The sequence below is a fragment of the Polypterus senegalus genome, chromosome 4 (genome assembly GCF_016835505.1).
Source record: "Polypterus senegalus isolate Bchr_013 chromosome 4, ASM1683550v1, whole genome shotgun sequence".
Lineage (NCBI taxonomy): Eukaryota > Metazoa > Chordata > Cladistia > Polypteriformes > Polypteridae > Polypterus > Polypterus senegalus.
The window spans coordinates 102,858,377-102,879,927 of NC_053157.1; the positions used below are offsets into that span (position 1 = coordinate 102,858,377).

The window sequence follows — 21,551 nt, forward strand, 5'->3', positions numbered from 1 at the left end:
TATAGGAGATTTGTGCAAATATTACAGTATATTTAATGAGGTATTCAAGTACAACATCTCAGAAAATTTCAGACCAGAGTCAGAGTTCAATACAGAAAGTAACAACAGCGTCCGCTGTATTTTAAAACTTAAAAGTCTTTCTAGAGTTGATTTCAACTTTCACAGTCTCCCCTATCCCTGGTTACTCACCATGAGCTTCTTCTTGATGATGTGGAGACTTTCTGTCTTTAAGCCAGTTAAAAGTATCACATAATTATTTGTGGTGGGATTTTGTGCAAGAAGAGCACCACAGCAGCATGTATGAAAACACTTAACAGATATATCAATGTAAGGAATGACAGGAAAGTTTAGAAAACAAGTTTATTAGACAAATTATACACAGAAAGCTTTGCCACTTGTAACAGAGGCCCCAAATTTGATCAGTTTGTATACTATGCAACACATACAACAAAATAGGCCTATATTAAATACTGTACATTGTAATCTTTTCAAATTATTGAGAAATCTTGTATGTCTTATATAAGAAATTAAAAATGTTACAGGCTCAGCAAGTGGTGCATGCTTTTAGGAACTTGCATCCCTCCAAAAATGGCCTTTCTGTGATAAGATATGGGGTTGTCTTACTCTGTAAGCAATGCTGAAAAATGTACTACAAAACAGTGATGTTGCTACATGATGCTCTTTTTCAGAACAGGATTAGCATCAGTATATAAAATATATGGTTTTCTAAAGTTTCTTTATTTATGCTAAAGAAACTCAATGACGGCTATTTCCTATTTTCATTCATAAGCCACATTTTAAGTAAATTAACATCTAATGCTTGTATCAAACACAGAATTTGCTGCTCTCTACTAACCACATTTGCAATAAGTCTTAAGATAAACTGAAAAGCTCACCCTAAACGTCTAACATTATTAAATACTAATAAAGTGTTAACAAAACAACTGGCAGCAAAATAGTTTTGCTACCTGTACTTCAGATTGTTAGCAGTTGGCACTTGAAAACTCAAATAAAAATGCTATGATAGTAACTATGAATGACTGTCTAAAAACGGGTTCTATGTGTTTTTTTTAGTATGTTATGTCAGTAGAGCAAATTAAACTTGAAAGAGTTTTCTAATCTAGAATAGGTGATTTGGATTTTACAAATAAGGCCAAGGGACAGGCCTCATGTTTAATTGCTAATGGCAATGATTAAATTGTGCTTCCTGTTTCAAACAGCACAATGAAATCCAAAGTAGCCTATGCAATGCAACATAGAAAATGCATTTCTAATCACACAAACAACATCCAATTACCATGGAAATCAGAATAAAAAGTACAAAATAAGTCTTTGAGGCTAATGATGCAAACCAGAGTTACATTTAAAGCACTCAAATTCTGCTTTAGAAATATTCAGAATATAATAAAGACAACTCATCATACGTTGTGCATCTTTATTTTTAATAAGACACATTCCACTTACTAAAGCCGTTATTAAAAATGAATGGTAAGAGCCATATCTGACTTTCCATTTCTAGATGCTGAATTTCCATATCGGAGGCGTTAACTTTAAAATAACTAGTACTATACAGAACAAAAAAGAACTATTTATTTAATATCATACAATCACATTTAGATCAAAATGCACTGGTGCAGTGCAAAGTATTTAACTGTAGTTTGACTGGATTCACAATGGCTTGAGGCAATCCTAAACTAGGAAAGAAAAACCGCCCTTCTTATAAATAGGTGACACTGAAGATTTTGCCTTTGGTCCAGTGATTTACACAGAGAAGCAGCAGATAACCTAAAATGAAGTTGACAATGAATAAGAGTGACCAAAAAAGCAAAATGTAAATTAAAAGTGATTTCAGTTATTGCAGTTACATACTGAAGAAAGAGAGCTGCTACTTATCCTGACTTTAAAAAGTTACATCCATGTTAGTCCATTACAAGAGTGTTGCTCCTTAAGAATGGAGTCCAAAATGACAACAAAAAAATGAAACTGGTAGATATGACATTCCCATTTTAACGAACCCCCACACCCCCCAGCCCACCCATCCAGAAAAAAAGCAACCCTATCCCATCCACAGAAGACTATAGTACTACTTATATTGAGGTGCCTCGGTCAGGGTCATTGCCAAAGTTGAACCCAGGAGAAGGAGTTTGCTGGTATGGGATTGATGACATTGTCTTCATGGGACTTCTGAAGAAGCCTCCATTGGGAGCTCTTTGCCTAAAAGGACCAGTTCGATGATCTTGTACACCTCCAAAGGCAAAACCAGAAGCAGCTTTGGCAGAGAGGCTACGGCTTAGAGTCTGGATCTGCTCTGGGATGAAAGTTGTGGTGGTGATGTGTGTGTTCCGGAAATCACTAATCTGTTCTAGTGCTTGACGTGTGGGAAGAGAATCAATATCCAGGGGCGTCAGATCAATTGAAGAAGTGGAGAATTGCTTGTGAGGACTGTCATCCTCTGTGCAGAGACTGTTCACTCTTCGATGGAGGTGCTCTAGATCTATCTCTTTATCATCCTATCAAAAAAAACAAAGTTGTGAAAACTGTAAATATTAACTAAATTCCAAAAATGTACACTATTTTTTTGTATTATTGTATTTTTTTGTAATATGTATTAAAAATATGACTTTAATATAATTTTTAAATAGGATGCTTTCACTATCTAAATACAGTAGCTGCACAAATTAACCAACCTTCAGTGAATAAACAAACGTGCAGATGCAGTTGTGATTGTGTATGTAAGAGTCAATCTGAGAAAGTAATGTTACATTTATTTAAGTGTTTGCTTAATTTTAATCTTAGAATATCAGTTTTATATAGCTACCTAGAATGTTGTATAGCCATTTATCCCCTGTAAGTTAACAAGAAATGGAACTTTGTTTGCTTTATCTGTAGAACAGATTAAGTTAAGTCAGTGAGGAAATAGTCCTACTGCTAGTATGGACTGTTAGATGTCTACAAATGAAACAGGATATGGCATACAATTTTCAGACTGTGCTTAACTAGCTTAACGTGCCTCAAGTAAGACTGTATGACCAAACTTAGAGAAATGTAACAAGATAAAAAAGTCTTAAACATAAATTTCTTTAACAAGAACTTTACTTATCTTTTATATCAATTTTTCTGTATTTTAGTGTGAACTATTTTGCTTTAAATTCACTGAGAAGTCAAGCAAAATGACACCTTTTATTGGCTAACTTAAAAGATTACAATATGCAAGCTTCCGAGGCAACTCAGGCCCCTTCTTCAGGCAAGATCATACTAAGATTATTTTAATAAGCAGATCAAAATGTACCTGATTGAATTTATAAAGGAGAGACTATGCGCACTTATAAGCACTTGATCTGAAGTCAATTATCACTGCTGTGAATATAAAGCTAGTCTTGACAATAAGATAATTACTAAGCTGAACATTTTCACTTCAAGATGGATTAAAATGAAGCGAAAAACTACAGTATATATATATTCTGATTTCATTTTAAACTACTACATTTAAAAACTTCTAAAGAATCCTAACTCCTCCAAAAAATGAATGTCTTCTCTCTGACTAATGAAAATAAGCCAGAATTTTCTGGAACTTTTTCCATTTTTGTCTGCAGTTAACACATTTGGTTCAATCAATCATACAGTAACAAAAATAACCCATCCATCCATTATCCAACCCGCAAAATCCTAACTACAGGGTCACGGGGGTCTGCTGGAGCCAATCCCAGCCAACACAGGGCGCAAGTCAGAAAACAAACCCCGGGCAGGGTGCCAGCCCACCGCAGGGCGCACACACACACACACACACACACCAAGCACAATTTAGGATTGCCAATGCACCTAACCTGCATGTCTTTGGACTGGGGGAGGAAACAGGAGCACCCGGAGGAAACCGAAGCAGACATAGGGAGAACATGCAAACTCCACGCAGGGAGGATCCAGGAAGCGAACCCTGGTCTCCTAACTGCAAGGTAGCAGTAGCAGTAGTCTAACAAGGCTGAAAAGCCATAACCAAGAAGGGAACCTCAGCATCTAAATTCTTTGGCAAGAATGAATAATGCATTTTCTCTTCTGGGAATGGTTGGGTGTTCAAAAGTATTTGCACAAACTAACATAATCATAAATATAATGATAACTTTCAATATTTGCTTGAAGATCCTTTACAGTCAATACCTGCCTCAAGTCTTGCATTTACTGCAGCTGTCCTCAAATGTGCTTGTTTGTTGATCATCAGTTTTGTCTCAGCAAGTGAAATGCCATGTGCAAAGGACTACCTGTTTACCACATTGTACAAATATGGGTTTGGTCCAAATATATGTGCATCGATAAAATTACTTTACACCAATTCAGAAGCCTCTGTCTGTATTAACAACATGATTTCAAATTATTTCAAACTAAAACGCGGTACATGACAAGTGAGCCCTCTACCACCTCTGCTTTTTGCAAGTATCTATTGAGCCATTGATCATTCATTTTCATAATACATCTTAAACAAAGGGGCTCATCAGAGGATTCAAGCAGAAAACATCACTTTATGTGGGCTGGCACTCTGCCAGGGGTTTGTTTCCTGCCTTGCACCCTGTGTTGGCTGGATTTGGCTCCAGCAGACCCCCATGACCCTGTAGTTAGAAAATAGTGGGTTGGATAATGGATGGATGGATGTATCGGACCAACAAATATCTTCATCATTAGTCCTTAACACATTAGCAAAATTTCTAAAGACATCTGGAATTTATTTGAATAAAAGTGTGTTTTTTCCAACAAATTCTCTAGCACACCACACTAGATTGAACATCTATCTGTCCATTTTATCAAAACAGTTTAAATATCTAGGGATAAACATCACAAGTAAATATAAATATCTCATTCAACACAAATTTGATAACAGCATGGAACAAATCAAACACAGTTTTGACAGATGGCCTATCTTCCATCTCACATTAGCAGGGATAATTAATACTGTTAAGAAGAATATCCTTCATAATTTTCTTAGACAGAGCGTCCCTTTATACATCAACAAATCATTATTTCAAAACTAGACTCGATTATAACCTCATTTATCTGGAAAATTGATATGTCCACATATTCAAAAAGGTGACTCTATGAAGACCTAAAGCAGAAGGTAGCATGGCACTACCTAACTTTCAATTTTCTTACTGAGTGGCAAAGATATACACAATAAAGACCTGGAAATCAGCACAAATTGGTGAATTTGCACCAGGCTGGTCAGTAATAGAAATTAAGTATTGCTCTGCTTCTTTATATGACCTGCTTTGTACCCAAGCAAATAATTTTCTTCAATATAATAACAATAATCCAGCCATCCACTAATTACACAAAACATGCAGGATGCACATCATAGCAGAGAACTGTTATTTGTTGCTCCTTTACACGATAATCACTTTTTTACTCTTCTCAAACCTACACAGTATTTAATCTTAGGAAAACATTTAGATACTTTGAGAACAATATATAAATAACATAGTCTCATTTTATGAGCAATTTTGCTTCAAATCTTCTCAGCAACACACTTTTTACACTATTTTCAAATTAGAAAATTTGTTAAAAGAAACCTATTCAGTTTTACACACCTCTCACACATTTCTATTCCAGAGGAAATACTGAGTAGTCTTGAAGCCCAAGACAGCATCTTAACAATCTTTAAAAACATCTAAAAAAAATTCCTTCACTGATCCTAGGATATGGTGGGAAAAGACCTTTCAATTAACATCTCAGAAAAGGAATGGAAGTCATCCACACACATCCCAACTCTTTTTGTTTAAAGCACTCAATGAATGAAATGAAAATCTTTCATTGATCACACTTGTCTCATTTAAAATTGTCCAAAATGTATCCAGACAAAGATTCAACCTTTGCACTTTGCATTCCAGCTCAAGCCTTACTAAGCCACATATTTTGTGAGTGCACCAATTTAAAACCAATCTGGACAAAAATCTTTAAGTGCTTATCAGACAGCCTTTGTGTTACAATCACTCCTAACCCATTATTAGCTACAGTATATTTGGTGTACTTCTAGATGGCCTTAAAGTGGAGAAGGACAAACTGATTGTAATAGCCTATACCACACTACTAGCATGTGCATTTATCCTGCTTAACTGGAAAAATCCCAATACACATTTTACAATTCAGTGGGTAACTGAAATTCTAAAAAAATTTTACTTAACAGGATCTGTGAAAAACCTTTGTAAAAAATGGAAAGACTTAATTAAAAAAATGTAGAATAAGCATTCCTATAAAGGAGAAAACAATGTTTTTCATTATTTATTGCTATTTATTTGGTTCTCCTCTTTTTCTATCAAGTGGTGGCTTAATTCTTGTTTTGTTAGGTTTTGAAATTGTTGTGTAAGTTCTGCATATTGTATTTGCTCAATTGTATAGTCTGTTACTTTCTTGAAATAAAATTATTGAATAAAGGAACCAGTTGTAATTGAAGTGCAGGTTTATCACACCATATAAATTATAAATTTACTTAATAAAAAGAATATGTGTTCTAGCATACAGTATTTAAACATACATTGTAGAATAACATAAAAACTATACACAAAACACCCTTTTATTAATTCCAGAAGAGCCATAGTTCTTGTAGGTTTTTGTTCTTGTTGTTTATAATTGACTTTCAATTAAAAAAGAACAAAAATCTGCACCTACAATAAATCTCCAGGGACTAAATCATATGTGTAAAAAATGAAGATCCCTCTTTATTTTATTCCCAACAAGCACAAGAAAGAATCCTAAAATGAATTTTTGTTTTTTTTTTGTACATGTCTTTTAAAAATATAATGATTTTCTTTTTTCCCACCCAAGTGCAAAACGTGCACAGTTCTGTTCAGTTCAGAGAACCAGCAGGTTTATATTTTCATTGGAAAAAAGAACTTTAGACAAAAGCCAACAAACAGTGTTAACATTGTTTCTGAAAATAACAACTTACTACTATGCAGCACATACCTCCTTGGATGGCACTCTGGAACCTTTCCTTTTGTTCCACCATGTCTCCAACATTGCAATGAAACAAGATAAAACTATGCCAGCAGCCAGAATGCAAAAAACCCCTGCAAAGCTTTTAATGTCCAGTGCACTTCCTTTTTGCTTGGTGTTCACTGGAGAATAAAGGTCACATTGATTATCTTTAGGCCACCATTTCTGCTTCAGTATGTCCATGTCGCCATTTTGTTGAAGTTCCAGAATCCTGCAAAATTAAAATAAACATTAAGTAAACAATGCTGGAAGTAAATGTATCCAGAACACTAAAAGAAACAATTACAATTAATAAGTCAACTCCTTTGTTTTGAGGGTGAAATAAGCATTTAGCCATGTGAAATTTAACCTAAATAAATAAATACCTAATCTGAAACAAACCCCTTATGCACTCAGGGATTTTTAGCATTATAGCACCTAAATGACACATCCAAAAATAAATGACTATTACTCCTTTATTGTATAAAAAAGCTGCCAATGGCTGAAGTGTAGAGTGTATGATGCTTCACATTTTTTTAAAATAAAGGATTGATATGATTAAAACATTTATTAACATCAATATTATTTAAATAAAAAAACAGAAAATGGTGTTTTACTGATGACTCTCAAAAATCCTGAATTTTACAGCCAAGACATTTTATTATGCACAACCATGTAATTTTTTCTTTTGTGCCCCTTTCGGTCAGCTATCACTATACCAAGTTTGGGTGTCACATCCTATAGCACTGCTAAGTTACACTGTTTGACATAAAGTGTCCCCATTTTTGGAAACATGTGGCCCCTTTTGGAAACATTTGGTCTCTTGCACCTAAACAGTCTCTCAAAACAAGTACTGCAGTTGCAAAAGTTGTGGTATATGCACAAATACTTTATATCACTCTGAAGCAACAATTTGTAACCCCTAATATATAATTATGTAGTCATCCAAACCTTTCCTTTACTTTCAAAATTATTTTTCATGCCAGTCCTTTGAACAATTTTATTTACCTCTAGACACAGAGGAAGATTATATTTAGTGTAATAAATTGGTGTTATTGTGTTACAATTTACCCATCATCCCCTGCTTTTTCATACATTTTCATACCAGCTTCTTCCAGCGCTAGGTTATGGGGGTGGGGACAGTGACATTATTGGCAGCCCTGGGTACAGGACAAGAAACAGGCAGCCCTAAGCTAGTCATACAGGCACATACATGTAAACCAGTGTTTCTCAGCGTTTGAATTGCAGGAGGCCGTCACTGACAGTATTATCCAGATTATTCTGTGAACAAGTTTAAAATGCTCCAGAGTCAGTGACGGCCTGCTGCAAGTCAAAAGTAAGCTAACATAGGGAGAATGTGCAGCAGACACCCACCAGTTACGGTAATTGAACTTGTAAAGTCATACTAAGCAGTACTTACAAATTAAGCATACCCTTGAGTCCTTCATCAAACATGTTGTTCTCAATAAAGTCAAAACTTTGCTCAGAATCTTACTGAAGCTTTGTGTTTAATAATGCTTAATGGTACATAAAGATGAGCTGATTCATAGGCACTATATTTGTTGTCTTTGTTATGCACAGCTGTGACATGTAGTACAAATCCTATCATAGACAACTATACATCATTAGAATGCCCTTAAAATCAGTCTTCCAATGGTAATGAGCCTTTCACTGAATGAGGCTCAGCATAGGTGGGATATTTCATAAAATCAGATTAACTCAGCTAAAACACACTGCTTGCCTCAGGGTATACGTGTGCAAATTACATATTTTAATAATGAAAGGGAGCAGACAACATGGAAACTTATGATTTATTTGAAAGATGACAACTTTAGGTTTGTAAAAATAGCATTATTGCTTTTGTTATGCCTGTGGATTTATTGCATCATACCCAAACAACTTTGAAATAAGGGTGCAGGTGGTTAAGCAATTATGGATTAATTGAAGCAAAATATTTATTACTGTTTTTCAACATTAGAGAGAATTAGCCAATATGATGGAGAGAAGGAAGGCTGATATATTGTGCATGCAAAAGACCAAATGGAAGAGGAGTAAGGTCAGGTGTATCAGAAGTGGGTTCAAATTGTTCTACCATGGTGCAGATGGGTGGAGAAATGGGGTAGGGCTTATCCTGAAGAACAGGATGTCATGAATATTTTGGAGGTAAATAGAGTGTTGATTTTGAGGATAGAAATTGAAAGTGTGATGATGAATGTTATTAGTGCATATTTCCCACCAGTTAGGTGTACGATGGGTGGGAAAGGATATTTCTGGAGTGAGTTGGGTGAATTGGTGAAGACTGTACCCAAGGAAGAGGGAGCAATGATAGGAGTGCATTTCAACAGACATGTTGCTGAAGGGAACAGAGGAGATGAGGAGGCAATGGGTAGGTATGGTGACAAGGAGAGAAATACAGAAAGTCAGATCGTAGTGGATTTTGCGAAAAGGATGCACATGGCTGTGGTGAATACATATTTTAAGAGGGAGGAACACAGGGTGATGTGCAAATGTGGAGGAAGATACAGGTGAATTATATCCTGTGCAGGAGGGCCAGTCTAGAGGAGATTGGTGACTGCAAAGTGGTGGCAGGAGAAAGTATAGTTAGGTAGCACAGGATGGTGGTCTATAGGATGATGTTGGAGAGCAAAAAGAGGAGGAGAGTGAGGACAGAGCCAAGGATCACATGGTGGAAGTTGAAAAAGGAAGACTTTAGGGTGGAGTTCAGGGAGGAGGTAAGACTGGCACTAGGTAGCAGTGAAAAGTTACCAGATAGCTGGGCAACTACAGCAGAAGTGGTAAGGGAGAAAGCTAGAAGGGTGTTTGGTGTGATATTTGGACAGAGAAAGGAGGACAAAGAAACCTGGTGATGGAATGCATATGGAGAAGTAAAGAAGAGTATACAGAGTAAGAGGTTGGTGAAAAACTGGGAAAGTCAGAGAGATAAAGAAAGTAGACAGGAGTACAAGGAGATAAGACGTAAGGTGAAAAGAGAGGAGATGGAGGCAAAAGATGACATGTATGAGAGGTTGGACACTAAAAAGAGAGAACAGGAACTGTACTGATTGTCTAGACAGAAGGACCGAGCTAGGAAAGATGAGCAGCAGGTTAGGGTGCTAAGGATAATGATGGAAACACACTCAAAAGCGAGCAGAGTGTGTTCAGAATATGGAAATTCAAGTGACAGTGAGATACGAAGAAGGCAGATTCACCAGCGTTTGTGTGTCAGCTTTTATCCCACCAGATCAGAGAATTTTCAGTACCATTGTCTCAAAACACCATTCACATCTATAGTTATTCCCAGTTTCAAGTAAAAACGAACAGTGTCTCATGGGGTTGTATCGTGATTGTGACTGACAGAATAAAAGTGACAAAAAATCCTAACTTTTACAAGTACTATAAATTTATACTGGCTGTTACAGACGCAAATCAAATGTATGTTTTATTGTATAATATTAAATAAGAGCAGCTTATTACTCAAAAAGGTAAACTTGCAAGACATCTAGGATCAAATCCGTGGCTTTTTGATTACAAGTCAGCAGTACTTACCGCTGCACCACAGAAGCTGTAGTATTGCAGTTGCACCTTTTGTGAAAGTGTTTATTTGACATTTGGATTTCAGCCTTCACACATTATACAGTTCATGTCGACATTTTGTCATTTATTACTAAAACATGAAAAACGTTTGTTTTAACAATGTGTTTACATAGATTGTTAAAGACACAGAACACACATGAAATGTATGTATTCCAAATAACAATCTGTTATTTCCCCTCTAAAACTCCAGCATTTCACTTCAAGATAATCAAGGCTTGAACTGGGAGAACCTCTTGCCCTTTCTGCGGCAGTGAGGGGGATGGTATACAAGGCTGCATGCTGCTTGTGCTTATCAACACATTTACAAGAGAAAAGACGCTGGCGGAGAGGTGCAAAGGGATTTAAGGTGGGCCGGATTTACAAGTTTTTTTGAAGGGTTTGGTAATTCTAGTGTTAACCAGATTGTTCAGTGCAATCTTGGTAAGTGGGATGATGCCTGAAGAGTGGAGAAGTGTATTGGTATGACATTTTCGATTTTTAAGAATAAGTGTGATGTGCAGAACTGTAGTAACTAAAGAGGGCTAAAATTGATTAGCCAAAGCATTAAGTTATGGGAAGGATGGTGGAAGCTAGGTTAAGAAGTAAGGTAATGATTAATGAGCAGCAGTATGGTTTAATGCCAGGAAAGAGCACCACAGATGCAATAGTTGCTCTGAGAGTTGCATTGTGTCTTTGTGGACCTAGGGAAAGCATATGACAAGGTGCCTAGAGAAAAGTTGTGGTATTGTATGAGAAAATCGGGAGTGGCACAGAAGTATGCAAGAATGGTACAGGATATGTACAAGGGAAGTGAGACAGTGGTGACGTCTGCAGTAGGGGTGATGGATGCGTTTAAGGTTGAAGTGTGATTACATTAGGGATCAGTTCTGAACCCTTTCTTTTTTGCAATGGTGATGGACAGGTTGACAGAGGAGATTAGACTATGATGTTTGCAGATGATATTGTGATAAGAGTCGGGAGCTGGTTGAGGAGACCCTGGAGAGGTGGAAGTATGACCAAGATAGAATAAATGTGTGTGAATGATAAGGAAGTCAGAGGAATGGTGAGGATGCAGGGAGTAGAGTTACTGATGGTGGATGAGTTTAAATAATTGGGATCAACAGTACAGAGTAATGGGGAGTGTGGAAGAGAGGTGAAGAAGAGAGTGGAGGTAGGTGGAGTGGGGGAGAAGACTGTCAGAAGTGATTTGTGACAGACAGATACAAGCATAAGGTAAATGCTCTTTAGTTCTATTCGGTCTGGACCTTTTCACTTACCTTCAACAGACTTTCTTTACAACTACATGCTGCATGCATTATGGATAAGTAATTCATTACTTATGAATTATTATTTTTTAACTAAGAAGTATCCCTTACATCAGTGTGCCATTGTTATAACTGATTATTTTTTATCTTTATTTTGTACTTTTTTGTATTCTTCTATTATGACAATGAAATAAAGTATTATGGTTATTAATTAACATTAGATCATTAGAAAAATTGTGACAAGAACAGGCAATTCTGCACAACAAGCTTGTCCATCTTTTCACCTAGGTTGTCCAAAATAACATCAAGTCGAGATATGAAGGTGTAGATCTGTATCACACTACTAGGTCATTTATTTCATGTGTCTATGATTCTTTGGAAGATTCTTTTGGTGTTAAATATGTGTTTAAGTTTCAAACCATGTCCTAGTGTTCTTGTTGTAATGTAGTTAACTGGGATCCACTTTACTAATTACTTTCATAACTAAAAACACTTCAGTCATGTTCCCTTTTAATTTCCATTTTCTTAAAAGATTAATCTCCGTCAGACTCTCCATAAAGCCCATAATTCTTAGTCGTAGAATCACCCTTGTCACACATCTCTGGATTTAATACACATTACGGATATATGAAATTTGTAATATGGAGACGTGAACTGAATACAGTACTCCATGTGAGGCCTCACAAGTGTGTTATATAACTTAAGCTCAAACTCCCTCAAACTAACTCCTATTAGTTTTTCTTTTTTTTTTAAATTTTATTGCAATCCATACAAATCAATCAAGATTTTACAAAAAGAAAAATCGATTTAAGGACAAATCAATCCCCACCCCTGAGAGAGAAAGCAAGCCAAACGGCGTGAAATTTAAGGCTTGTAAACATACCTAAATCAATAAATTCTCTGTGCTTTATGAGCTTATTTTAAAATATTACTGATTAGATCCTGCCATGTTTTGAAAAAAGTCTGTACGGATCCTCTGAGTATTTGATTTTTTTCTAATTTCAAATAGTATAATACATCAGTTTCCCACTGACTTAAAAGAGGAGAGTTTGGGTTCTTCCAGTTTATCAGAATAAGTCTGCGTGCCAAAAGTGTAGTGAATGCAATCTTTCTCCACTTTAAACACATCTGGAAGAACCCCAAACACAGCTGTTAATGGGTTAGGAGGGATTATGAAACCAAGGCTGTCTGAAAGGTAATTAAAAATTTTCGTCCAGAATAATGTTAATTTGGTGCAGGCCCAGAACATGTGACCCAGTGAGGCTGGGACTAGGTTGCAGCGTTCGCAGGTTGGATCATGCCCTGGAAACATTTTGGAGAGTTTTAGTCGAGACAGATGTGCTCGATATACAATTTTGAGTTGTATAATTGTATGCTTTGCACATATGGAGCTTGAGTGAATTCTCTGCATTGCTACTTTCCACTCCTTTTCTGATATATTAATTGAGAGATCTTTTTCCCAGTGTCCTCTTGGATCTTTGAAAGGGAGGGATTGTAAAATGATTTTATATATTGTAGAGATGGTGTCTAAATCCTTAATTTGAGCAATATTTTTTCTAGCATGGATGAGGGTGCATGATGAGGAAAATCTGGAAGGTTCTGTTTAACAAAGTTTCTAATTTGAAGATAGTGAAAGAAATGTGTAGCTGGAATGTTAAATTTGGAATGTAATCTATACTAATAAAAGGCAAAGCCCTCACTGACTCACTCACTCACTGACTGACTAACTGACTCATCACTAATTCTCCAACTTCCCGTGTAGGTAGAAGGCTGAAATTTGGCAGGCTCATTCCTTACAGCTTACTTAAAAAAGTTGGGCAGGTTTCATTTCGAAATTCTACGCGTAATGGTCATAACTGGAACCTATTTTTTCATCCATATACTATAATAGACTTCTGCTCGATGCCCGTGGGAGGCGGAGTTACGCCTCCCACGTAATTTAGTGCCTGCCCATATAAGGCCGTCCGTCAGTGGCAATCCAATAGAAACATTGGCGCTAAATATTCACGGGTGAAGGACTGTGCTTATGCAGAGGAAGATGAGATGGTCAGGGTGGTGTTTGGCACAAACTCAGCAAAACTGCGAGAGAAAATTTTAAGTGCCGGGTCTTAGCTAACATTAAATACAGCCGTGGACATCGCACGAGATGGCACCAGCACAGCTGTGAACCTTCGATGCATGTACACCGGGCGGCTCACATGAAATGATGCAGTGCACAGACAAAAAGCAACAGTTCCAAAGAGTGCTGAACAAAAACTGAATTACACAATTGAGAAGGCAGCAAAAAAATATGAAACGTGTGATACATACAAGCATATTCATAAGTGCAGCTACTGCGGAAACAAAGCACACGGTGGAAAAAGTCAATGTCCCGCTAAAGGAAGACAGTGTAAAAAAAACCCATGCATGCAGTGTGTCATATCTCAGATAAAGAAGAAGACGAGCTGTTTATTGATGCAGTAAGAAACGAATCGATGAATGAAACCTGTTATCTTTACAACGATTGACAAACACGGAATGTAACTTGAACACAACACATCCTACAAATACGACCCTGATTGAAAGAAATAATGATAATCAAATCCTTGATGACAGCAACACTCATAACACAAAACAATTACTGTATATTGACAATCATGTTACGTTATTTTTAAAATGTTCCCTTTTATTTTTTCATTACTTCTTTAACACACTACTTCTCCGCTGCGAAGTGTGGGTATATATATATAAACTGCTCAAAAAAATTAAAGGAACACTTTGAAAACACATCAGATCTCAATGGGAAAAAGAAATCCTCCTGGATATCTATACTGATATAGACTGGGTAATGTGTTAGGAACGATAGGATGCCACATCGTTTGATGGTATTGAAAATGATCAACCTACAGAGCCCTGAATTCAAAGACGCCCCAAAAATCAGAGTGAAAAAATTATGTGGCAGGCTAGTCCATTTTGCCAAAATTTAATTGCAGCAACTCAAAATTGTACGCAGCACTTTGTATGGCCACTGTGTTCTTGTATACATGCCTGACAACATCGGTGCATGCTTCTAATGAGATGACAGATGGGGTTGTGGGGGATCTCCTCCCAGATCTGGACCAGGGCATCACTGAGCTCCTGGACAGTCTGAGGTGCAACCTGGTGGCATTGGATGGACCAAAACATAATGTCCCAGAGGTGTTCTATTGGATTTAGGTCAGGAAAGTGTGGTGGCCAGTCAATGGTATCAATTCCTTCATCCTCCAGGAACTGCCTGCATACTCTCACCACATGAGGCCAGGAATTGTCGTGCACCAGGAGCCACTGTACCAGCATAGGGTCTGACAATGGGTCCAAGGATTTCATCCTGATACCTAATGGCAGCCAAGGTGCCTTTGTCAAGCCTGTAGCGGTCTGTGTGACCCTCCATGGATATGCCTCCCCAGACAATCATTAACCCACCACCAAACTGCTCATGCTAAATGATGTTACAGGCAGCATAATGTTCTCCATGGCTTCTCCAGACCCTTTCACTTCTGCCACGTGCTCAGGGTGAACCTGCTCTCATCTGTAAAAAGCACAGGGCACCAGTGGTGCATCTGCCAATTCTGGTATTCTATGGCAAATGCCAATCGAGCTGCATGCTGCTGGGCAGTGAGCTCAGGGCCCATTAGAGGACATGGGGCCCTTGGGTCACCCTCATGAAGTCTTTCTGGTTGTTTGGTCAGAGACATTCACACCAGTGGCCTGCTGGAGGTCATTTTGTAGGGCTCTGGCAGTGCTCATCCTGTTCCTCCTTGCCCAAAGGAGCAGATACTGGTCCTGCTGATGGGTTATGGACCTTCTATGGCCCTCTCCAGCTCTCCTAGAGTAACTACTTGTCTCCTAGAATCTCCTCCATGCCCTTGAGACTGTGCAGGGAGACACAGCAAACCTTCTGGCAATGACACGTATTGATGTGCCATCCTGGAGAAGTTGGACTACCTGTGCAACCTCTGTAGGGTCCAGGTATCGCCTCATGCTACCAGTAGTGACACTGACTGTAGCCAAATGCAAAACTAGTGAAGAAACAGTCAGAAAAGATGAGGAGGGAAAAATGGCAGTGGCCTCCACCTGTTAAACCATTCCTGTTTTGGGGGTCATCTCATTGTTGCCCCTCTAGTGCATCTGTTGTTAATTTCATTAACACCACAGCAGCTGAAATTGATTAACAACCCCCTCTGCTACTTAAATGACCAGATTAATATCCCATAAGTTTCATTGACTTTATGCTAGCATAAGGTTTACTTTTGGCTAGCATAAGGTTTACATTTAAAAAGACGAACATGTGTCTTTTACTTCACTCTCCTGTTTGTGCATTTGCTATTCCTCTGCAAGGTTTGGTTAGATTGTAACCTATTTATGCAGTACTTCTCTATCTACAATTTTCAAGTCAATAAGTACTTCATTTGTTCCCCTTTTACTTTTGGGAGGTTATTGATTTCTTTATACATACAAACGTCAAAAAAGTCAAGTTCAAAGCATTTGCTATTCCACTGTCTTTATATTCTAGCTCATCTCTCCCCCCCATGATCAATTGGGTCGTTTTTGTCTTTTAGCCCTCCTAATATTTTTTTCAAGCTGTTAATCTCATGTCCTATGCTTAGCACTGAACTTACTAGTTTTATATGCCTTATACAGCTGTTAACATTATTTTCTAGGATTGGTACATCCCAAATCAAGCATGCTGAGTCTGTGTATGTGAAGTATGCATATTCCCTGCACATCATCCCAAAGAACATGCATATTAGACCAATTGGCCATGGTAAACCTGCCATGTATGAATGAGTGTGCATTTGTGTGCATGTGCAGTATAGTGGGCAGTGTGCATGTGTATTTGTTCTAAGAGGTTTGCTCCTGGATTATACCCTGTTCTTCCAAAGTAGACTAAAAGAACCCTGACACGAAATTAGATTAAATTTCAGAGTGAAATGACAGAACACATTTTTGTACCATTAGTACATTTTGACATGAAATAAAATTAAAATGCTCATGAACCAAATTTAACAGTTTAACTCATACTTATTTACTTTATTTGAAAATTTTGATCTTTTATAGAGTGTGCCCTGTGGTGGGCTGGCGCCCTGCCCGGGGATTGTTTCCTGCCTTGCGCCCTGTGTTGGCTGGGATTGGCTCCAGCAGACCCCTGTGGCCCTGTGTTAGGATATAGCGGGTTGGATGATGGATGGATGGATGTTTCATAGAGAGTTTACTGATTCTGCTTATTAAGTTTTTGCTCTCATATTTTATTTTGCGTATTTAAGCTTCTGCTGCTTAGTATACATGCAGCTGAGGAAAGACATTGTCTGCTCTGCTCTTTGAAAATTGCTCCTATCTATATATAATAAAAAAGGTAGCAAATGTACATTAAAATGCATTAAAAATACTCCAAATGTGCATGGTCTTTCATGCTGCACATTGTCAGCTGAAGAACTCCAAGTCATTAAACATGAAGTTTAATACGTAGCAAGAATGACTTATTAATTCTAAAGTTAGCAGAAAAAATGCAGCCACTTGGGTATCCCAGGACTGTTTTTGAGAATTTTAGTTAGCCAATAAAAGGTGTCATTTTGCTTGGCTTTTCTCTACAATATATAATTCTGAAACAGATTATAGTGCTAATGTCAAAGAGCTGGTATTCCCAACCTTTGAATGAAGAATGTCTAGTAGTGATGACTTTTTGGCTCATGGTTTCAGTGCTTTTTTGCAAAGGGGGCATTTTACAAACTCTGCCATATTATAGTTAACAATAACTTTGAAACAGCAACATTATGACCTTTGACATTATGTTTCCCCTCTGTACTGAGTCACTGGGCAGTTGATTTCAGATCGACTCTTATTATGGCTCTTGTAATAAGCCTTTTTCATTCATTATTCTTAAAATACACTTTCTTTTCCACATTTAAATCAGTGTAACCAAATATGAGAATGGATATAGACACAGTTTTTTATCTCTTTACTCTTCGCACCATTTCTCAACTTATTAAGTACTTGTACGGTGTACTTTATGCACCAGTGTTAAAATGGCTACTTATATGCATGTTTTGAGGTTGTAATATAAAAAATATTACAATAATTTTAAATTGTACACATTTTCATGTAATTTAATACCATATTACTGAATAGTATGACACAGTCTAGAACTATCTGAAAATAAACCTGATCCACTTTCTCCATTGCTTATTCTCCACCAGTCACACTTTCATCCCCTGCAGGATTTGCACATGTATCACATTTCACTTCAGTTGTTGAATTTTCTTTGCACACAAACACATTGCAAGAAGAACATCTCATCATTGTCATACATACACAAGTGCCCATGCGGTGTACCAAATGCATCATATGGAACTTGCAACTGTGCATTTATTTCTAAAACCGGATGGGGGCACACTGGAGGGAACCATTGCGACACTGTACTTGTAGTGAATCAAGCTGAGGAAAGATGGCAGATGCTGCCAGTAGGTTAAAGTAAAAGGACGTTGGACAAAAAATAACTGAGGATACTGCAGGATAATATTTCTATTGCAGATAAAATACAGCAGCGCAAGTAGTTAAGAATATTTTACATTGTCTTTAAAATGAAATACAATCAGTATACAAATGAAAAAGCCCAATTTGCAGAATTTACAGAATAACTCCAGAAAAAGATAAAAACATCAAGAGGACTTATTCTTAAATAAGTCTCTTGCTTAAAACATGGGTGAGACAGCCATAGTACACTCTTTAAAGTAAAGGTGCAAAAGTGGTTCTTAAGAGCAATGCCATAGAGGAAAAATTTTTTGGTTCATAAAAAAACATTCACATGAAGTTTCCAGTAAAAAAACTCCATAACAATAAATAAGTACAAAGGCACAAAGAGATAACAGATTTATGAAATACCATTGGATTCGTAATTTTAAAAAGACTCTTTCTTCATACAATAACACAGATTAAGCTCAGGTTTTCTTTATGTGCCAATATCCTACTAAGTAGTAAAGTTTTCTGTTTTGTCCAATATTAGGAACCTTTTCTATGCCCGAAGAATCACACTGATATGACACTTTCCAAGACTTAAATTGCTCTTCGTCAAGCTGAAACGCTACTAAGCTACTATGGATCACACAACCCAATAAAGTGCCATTAAAAAAATCGATATTTTTTAAGAGTAAAGGTACAGTGCTGCCCAGCTATAGTGGTTTAGTTTTCAACAGTAGAATATTTCACGTATTTCCTAATATTCAGCTAATTTAGATAACACACTGAATGTTCATTGTAGTCTGCATGGTGAAATCACTAAATGTTCAACATAATTTGCAAGAAACTGTAAAAATATTTGTTGTTTTATCAAAATAAACTGCTCAAAAAATTAAAGGAACACTTTGAAAACAAATCAGATCTCAATTTGGGAAAAAAATCATGCTGGATTTCTATACTGATGTGGATTGAGTAATGTGTTAGGAACGAAAGGATGCCACAATGTGTTTGATGGAAATGAAAACTATCTACCTACAGATGGCTGAATTCAAAGACAACCCGATAATCAAAGTGAAAAATGAAGCGGCAGGCTAGTCCATTTTCCCGAAATTTCATTGCAGCAACTCAAAATTGTACTCAGTAGTTTGTATGGCCCCCACATGCTTGTATGCATGCCTGACAAAGTCGGGGCATGCTCCTAATGAGACAATGGATGGTGTCCTGGGGGATCTCCTCCCAGATCTGAACCAGGACATCACTGAGCTCCTGGACAGTCTGAGGTGCAACCTGGCATCGGATGGACCGAAACATAATGTCCCAGAAGTGTTCTATTGGATTTAGGTCAGGCGAGTGTGGGGGCCAGTCAATGGTATCAATTCCTTCATCTTCTAGGAACTGCCTGCAAACTCTCGCCACATGAGGCCGAACATTGTTGAGCACCAGGAGGAACCCAGGTTCCCTCTGAACCAGCACAGGATCTGACAATGGGTCCAAGGATTTCATCCTGATACCTAATGGCAGTCAAGGTGCTGTTGTCTAGCCTGTTCAGGTGCTGTTGTCTAGCCTCCACCTGTTAAACCATTCCTGTTTTGGGGGTCATCTCACTGTTGCCCCTCTAGTACACCTGTTGTTAACTTCATTAACACCAAAACAGCTGAAACTGATTAACAACCCCCTTTGCTACTTAACTGACCAGATCAATATCCCAGAAGTTTCATTGACTTGATGCTATACTCTAATTAAAAAGTGTTCCTTTAATTCTTTGAACAGTATATGTCAATTCTGTATTTTAAAGGAGACTTGTGTTTTCCTCCTTGAAATGCAGTGGTTAAAGTTAAAGTAGTTGGCCACTAGAGGGAAGACTACACATAGAAAATCTGTTAAAATGTAACTTGTAATCAAATTAAACTCAGTTCAAAAACAATTTAATCAGCAATGTAGAGGCATTTCCAATACTTTTCTGTTACAAGCAGCTAAATAGTTTAAATAAATATAAATATTCACTTGTGTGCCATATTAAAAGAAAAAAAAGGTAAAATCTAAATCACCCCGGGAATGTAATAACGATATATCAAAAGATTTTCTTATAACACGTTTGAATTTTTTAAATAAAAAATGTAACTTCTTCATTAATATTACATTAAAAATACTTATATTGCATTATTATTATTAGTAGTAGTAGTAGTTCATAGTGGTAGTAGTATTTTACATTGACAATGCAAAACCACAAATATGTAAGATATGTATATCCACAATTACATCTATATACCCTCAACAAAATGTTTACTTTTGCTGATGTAAAGGATGAAATTAAGGCAAATTACGTTGGATTTTTTTTTATTTTATTTAGATTTTTTAATTAACAACATTTAAGTGGCAAAATGCCTCTAGTTCAGAAGCAGGTTCAAAAATGGATATATATTGAGCAAATCAATTGATTCATTTTTGCAAAAATATTTTTAAATAAATGCCTAAATTTCATACATATGCAGAAGCTTTAATTACTACTCTGTGAAGTATATTTGCTTAGATTAAGGCAGTGAGTATATTTCGACAGGTCTTTACCAAATTAGCAGACATGAAATTTGCAATTTTATCTTATTCTTCCTTGTAGAAAAGTTCCAACTCAGTCAGATTGTGAAAGGAACCTCTGTGTACAGTCCTCTTTAAGTGAGTCTAAATACTTTATTTTGTAAATCTAATACTTGGCCAAGTGGGCCGCTAACTTCAGTTCTCTGGCAGGATTTTCTTATTAACATATCTTGATATTTTGATATAGTAATTTTTGCATCTATTGTGACCGGAGCCGTGTCTTCACTAAAGAGTACTTCACTATAGTATGATGCTGCCAGTGCTATTGTTGATAGTTTTTTGGATGAGGATACTTCAAATTTTACAATTGTTTGGTGGTGCCATATTTATTTACATTTAATAATGCTTTTACACTATTTCATAATACATGCTAAGTCTTTTGTATTCCTCTCTGCAACTGTGATTTTTAAGAAAAAGACTTATTTTGGAAGATTCTTCTGTGCTACTATAATCATTGCACTATGCAACAAATCAACTGTCAGGGATATCCTAAAGGAACAGATAATTTGATTTTATAGCTATCATTGTCACTTTAATTGATGTCAGGTGAAGGCAAACTACATTGACATGTGACTTAAAATGTTTTTGGTTAAATCGCCATTACAAAGGGGTTCTCGTTAATGCACAAAACAAGGCATTACATTTTTAAACAATTTTTCCTATAAACAATACTTTCTTTACTTAAATGTTGTTTAT

At 36.8% G+C, this 21,551-nt stretch overlaps 1 protein-coding gene across 2 annotated transcripts in view; it reads right to left on the reverse strand.

Annotated features, from left to right (window-relative positions):
- Positions 1–2,049: 2,049 nt before the first annotated feature.
- grid2 (glutamate receptor, ionotropic, delta 2) overlaps positions 2,050–21,551 on the reverse strand; it is a 2,157,968-nt gene continuing 2,138,466 nt past the window's right edge. For both annotated transcript variants that reach the window (XM_039751125.1, XM_039751126.1), the window contains 2 exons: positions 6,946–7,186; positions 2,050–2,510 (listed from right to left, as the gene is read on the reverse strand). In XM_039751125.1, coding sequence (XP_039607059.1) covers positions 2,088–2,510; positions 6,946–7,186 — 664 coding nt within the window. In that variant the 3' untranslated portion in view covers positions 2,050–2,087. The remainder of the gene's footprint in view (positions 2,511–6,945; positions 7,187–21,551) is intronic.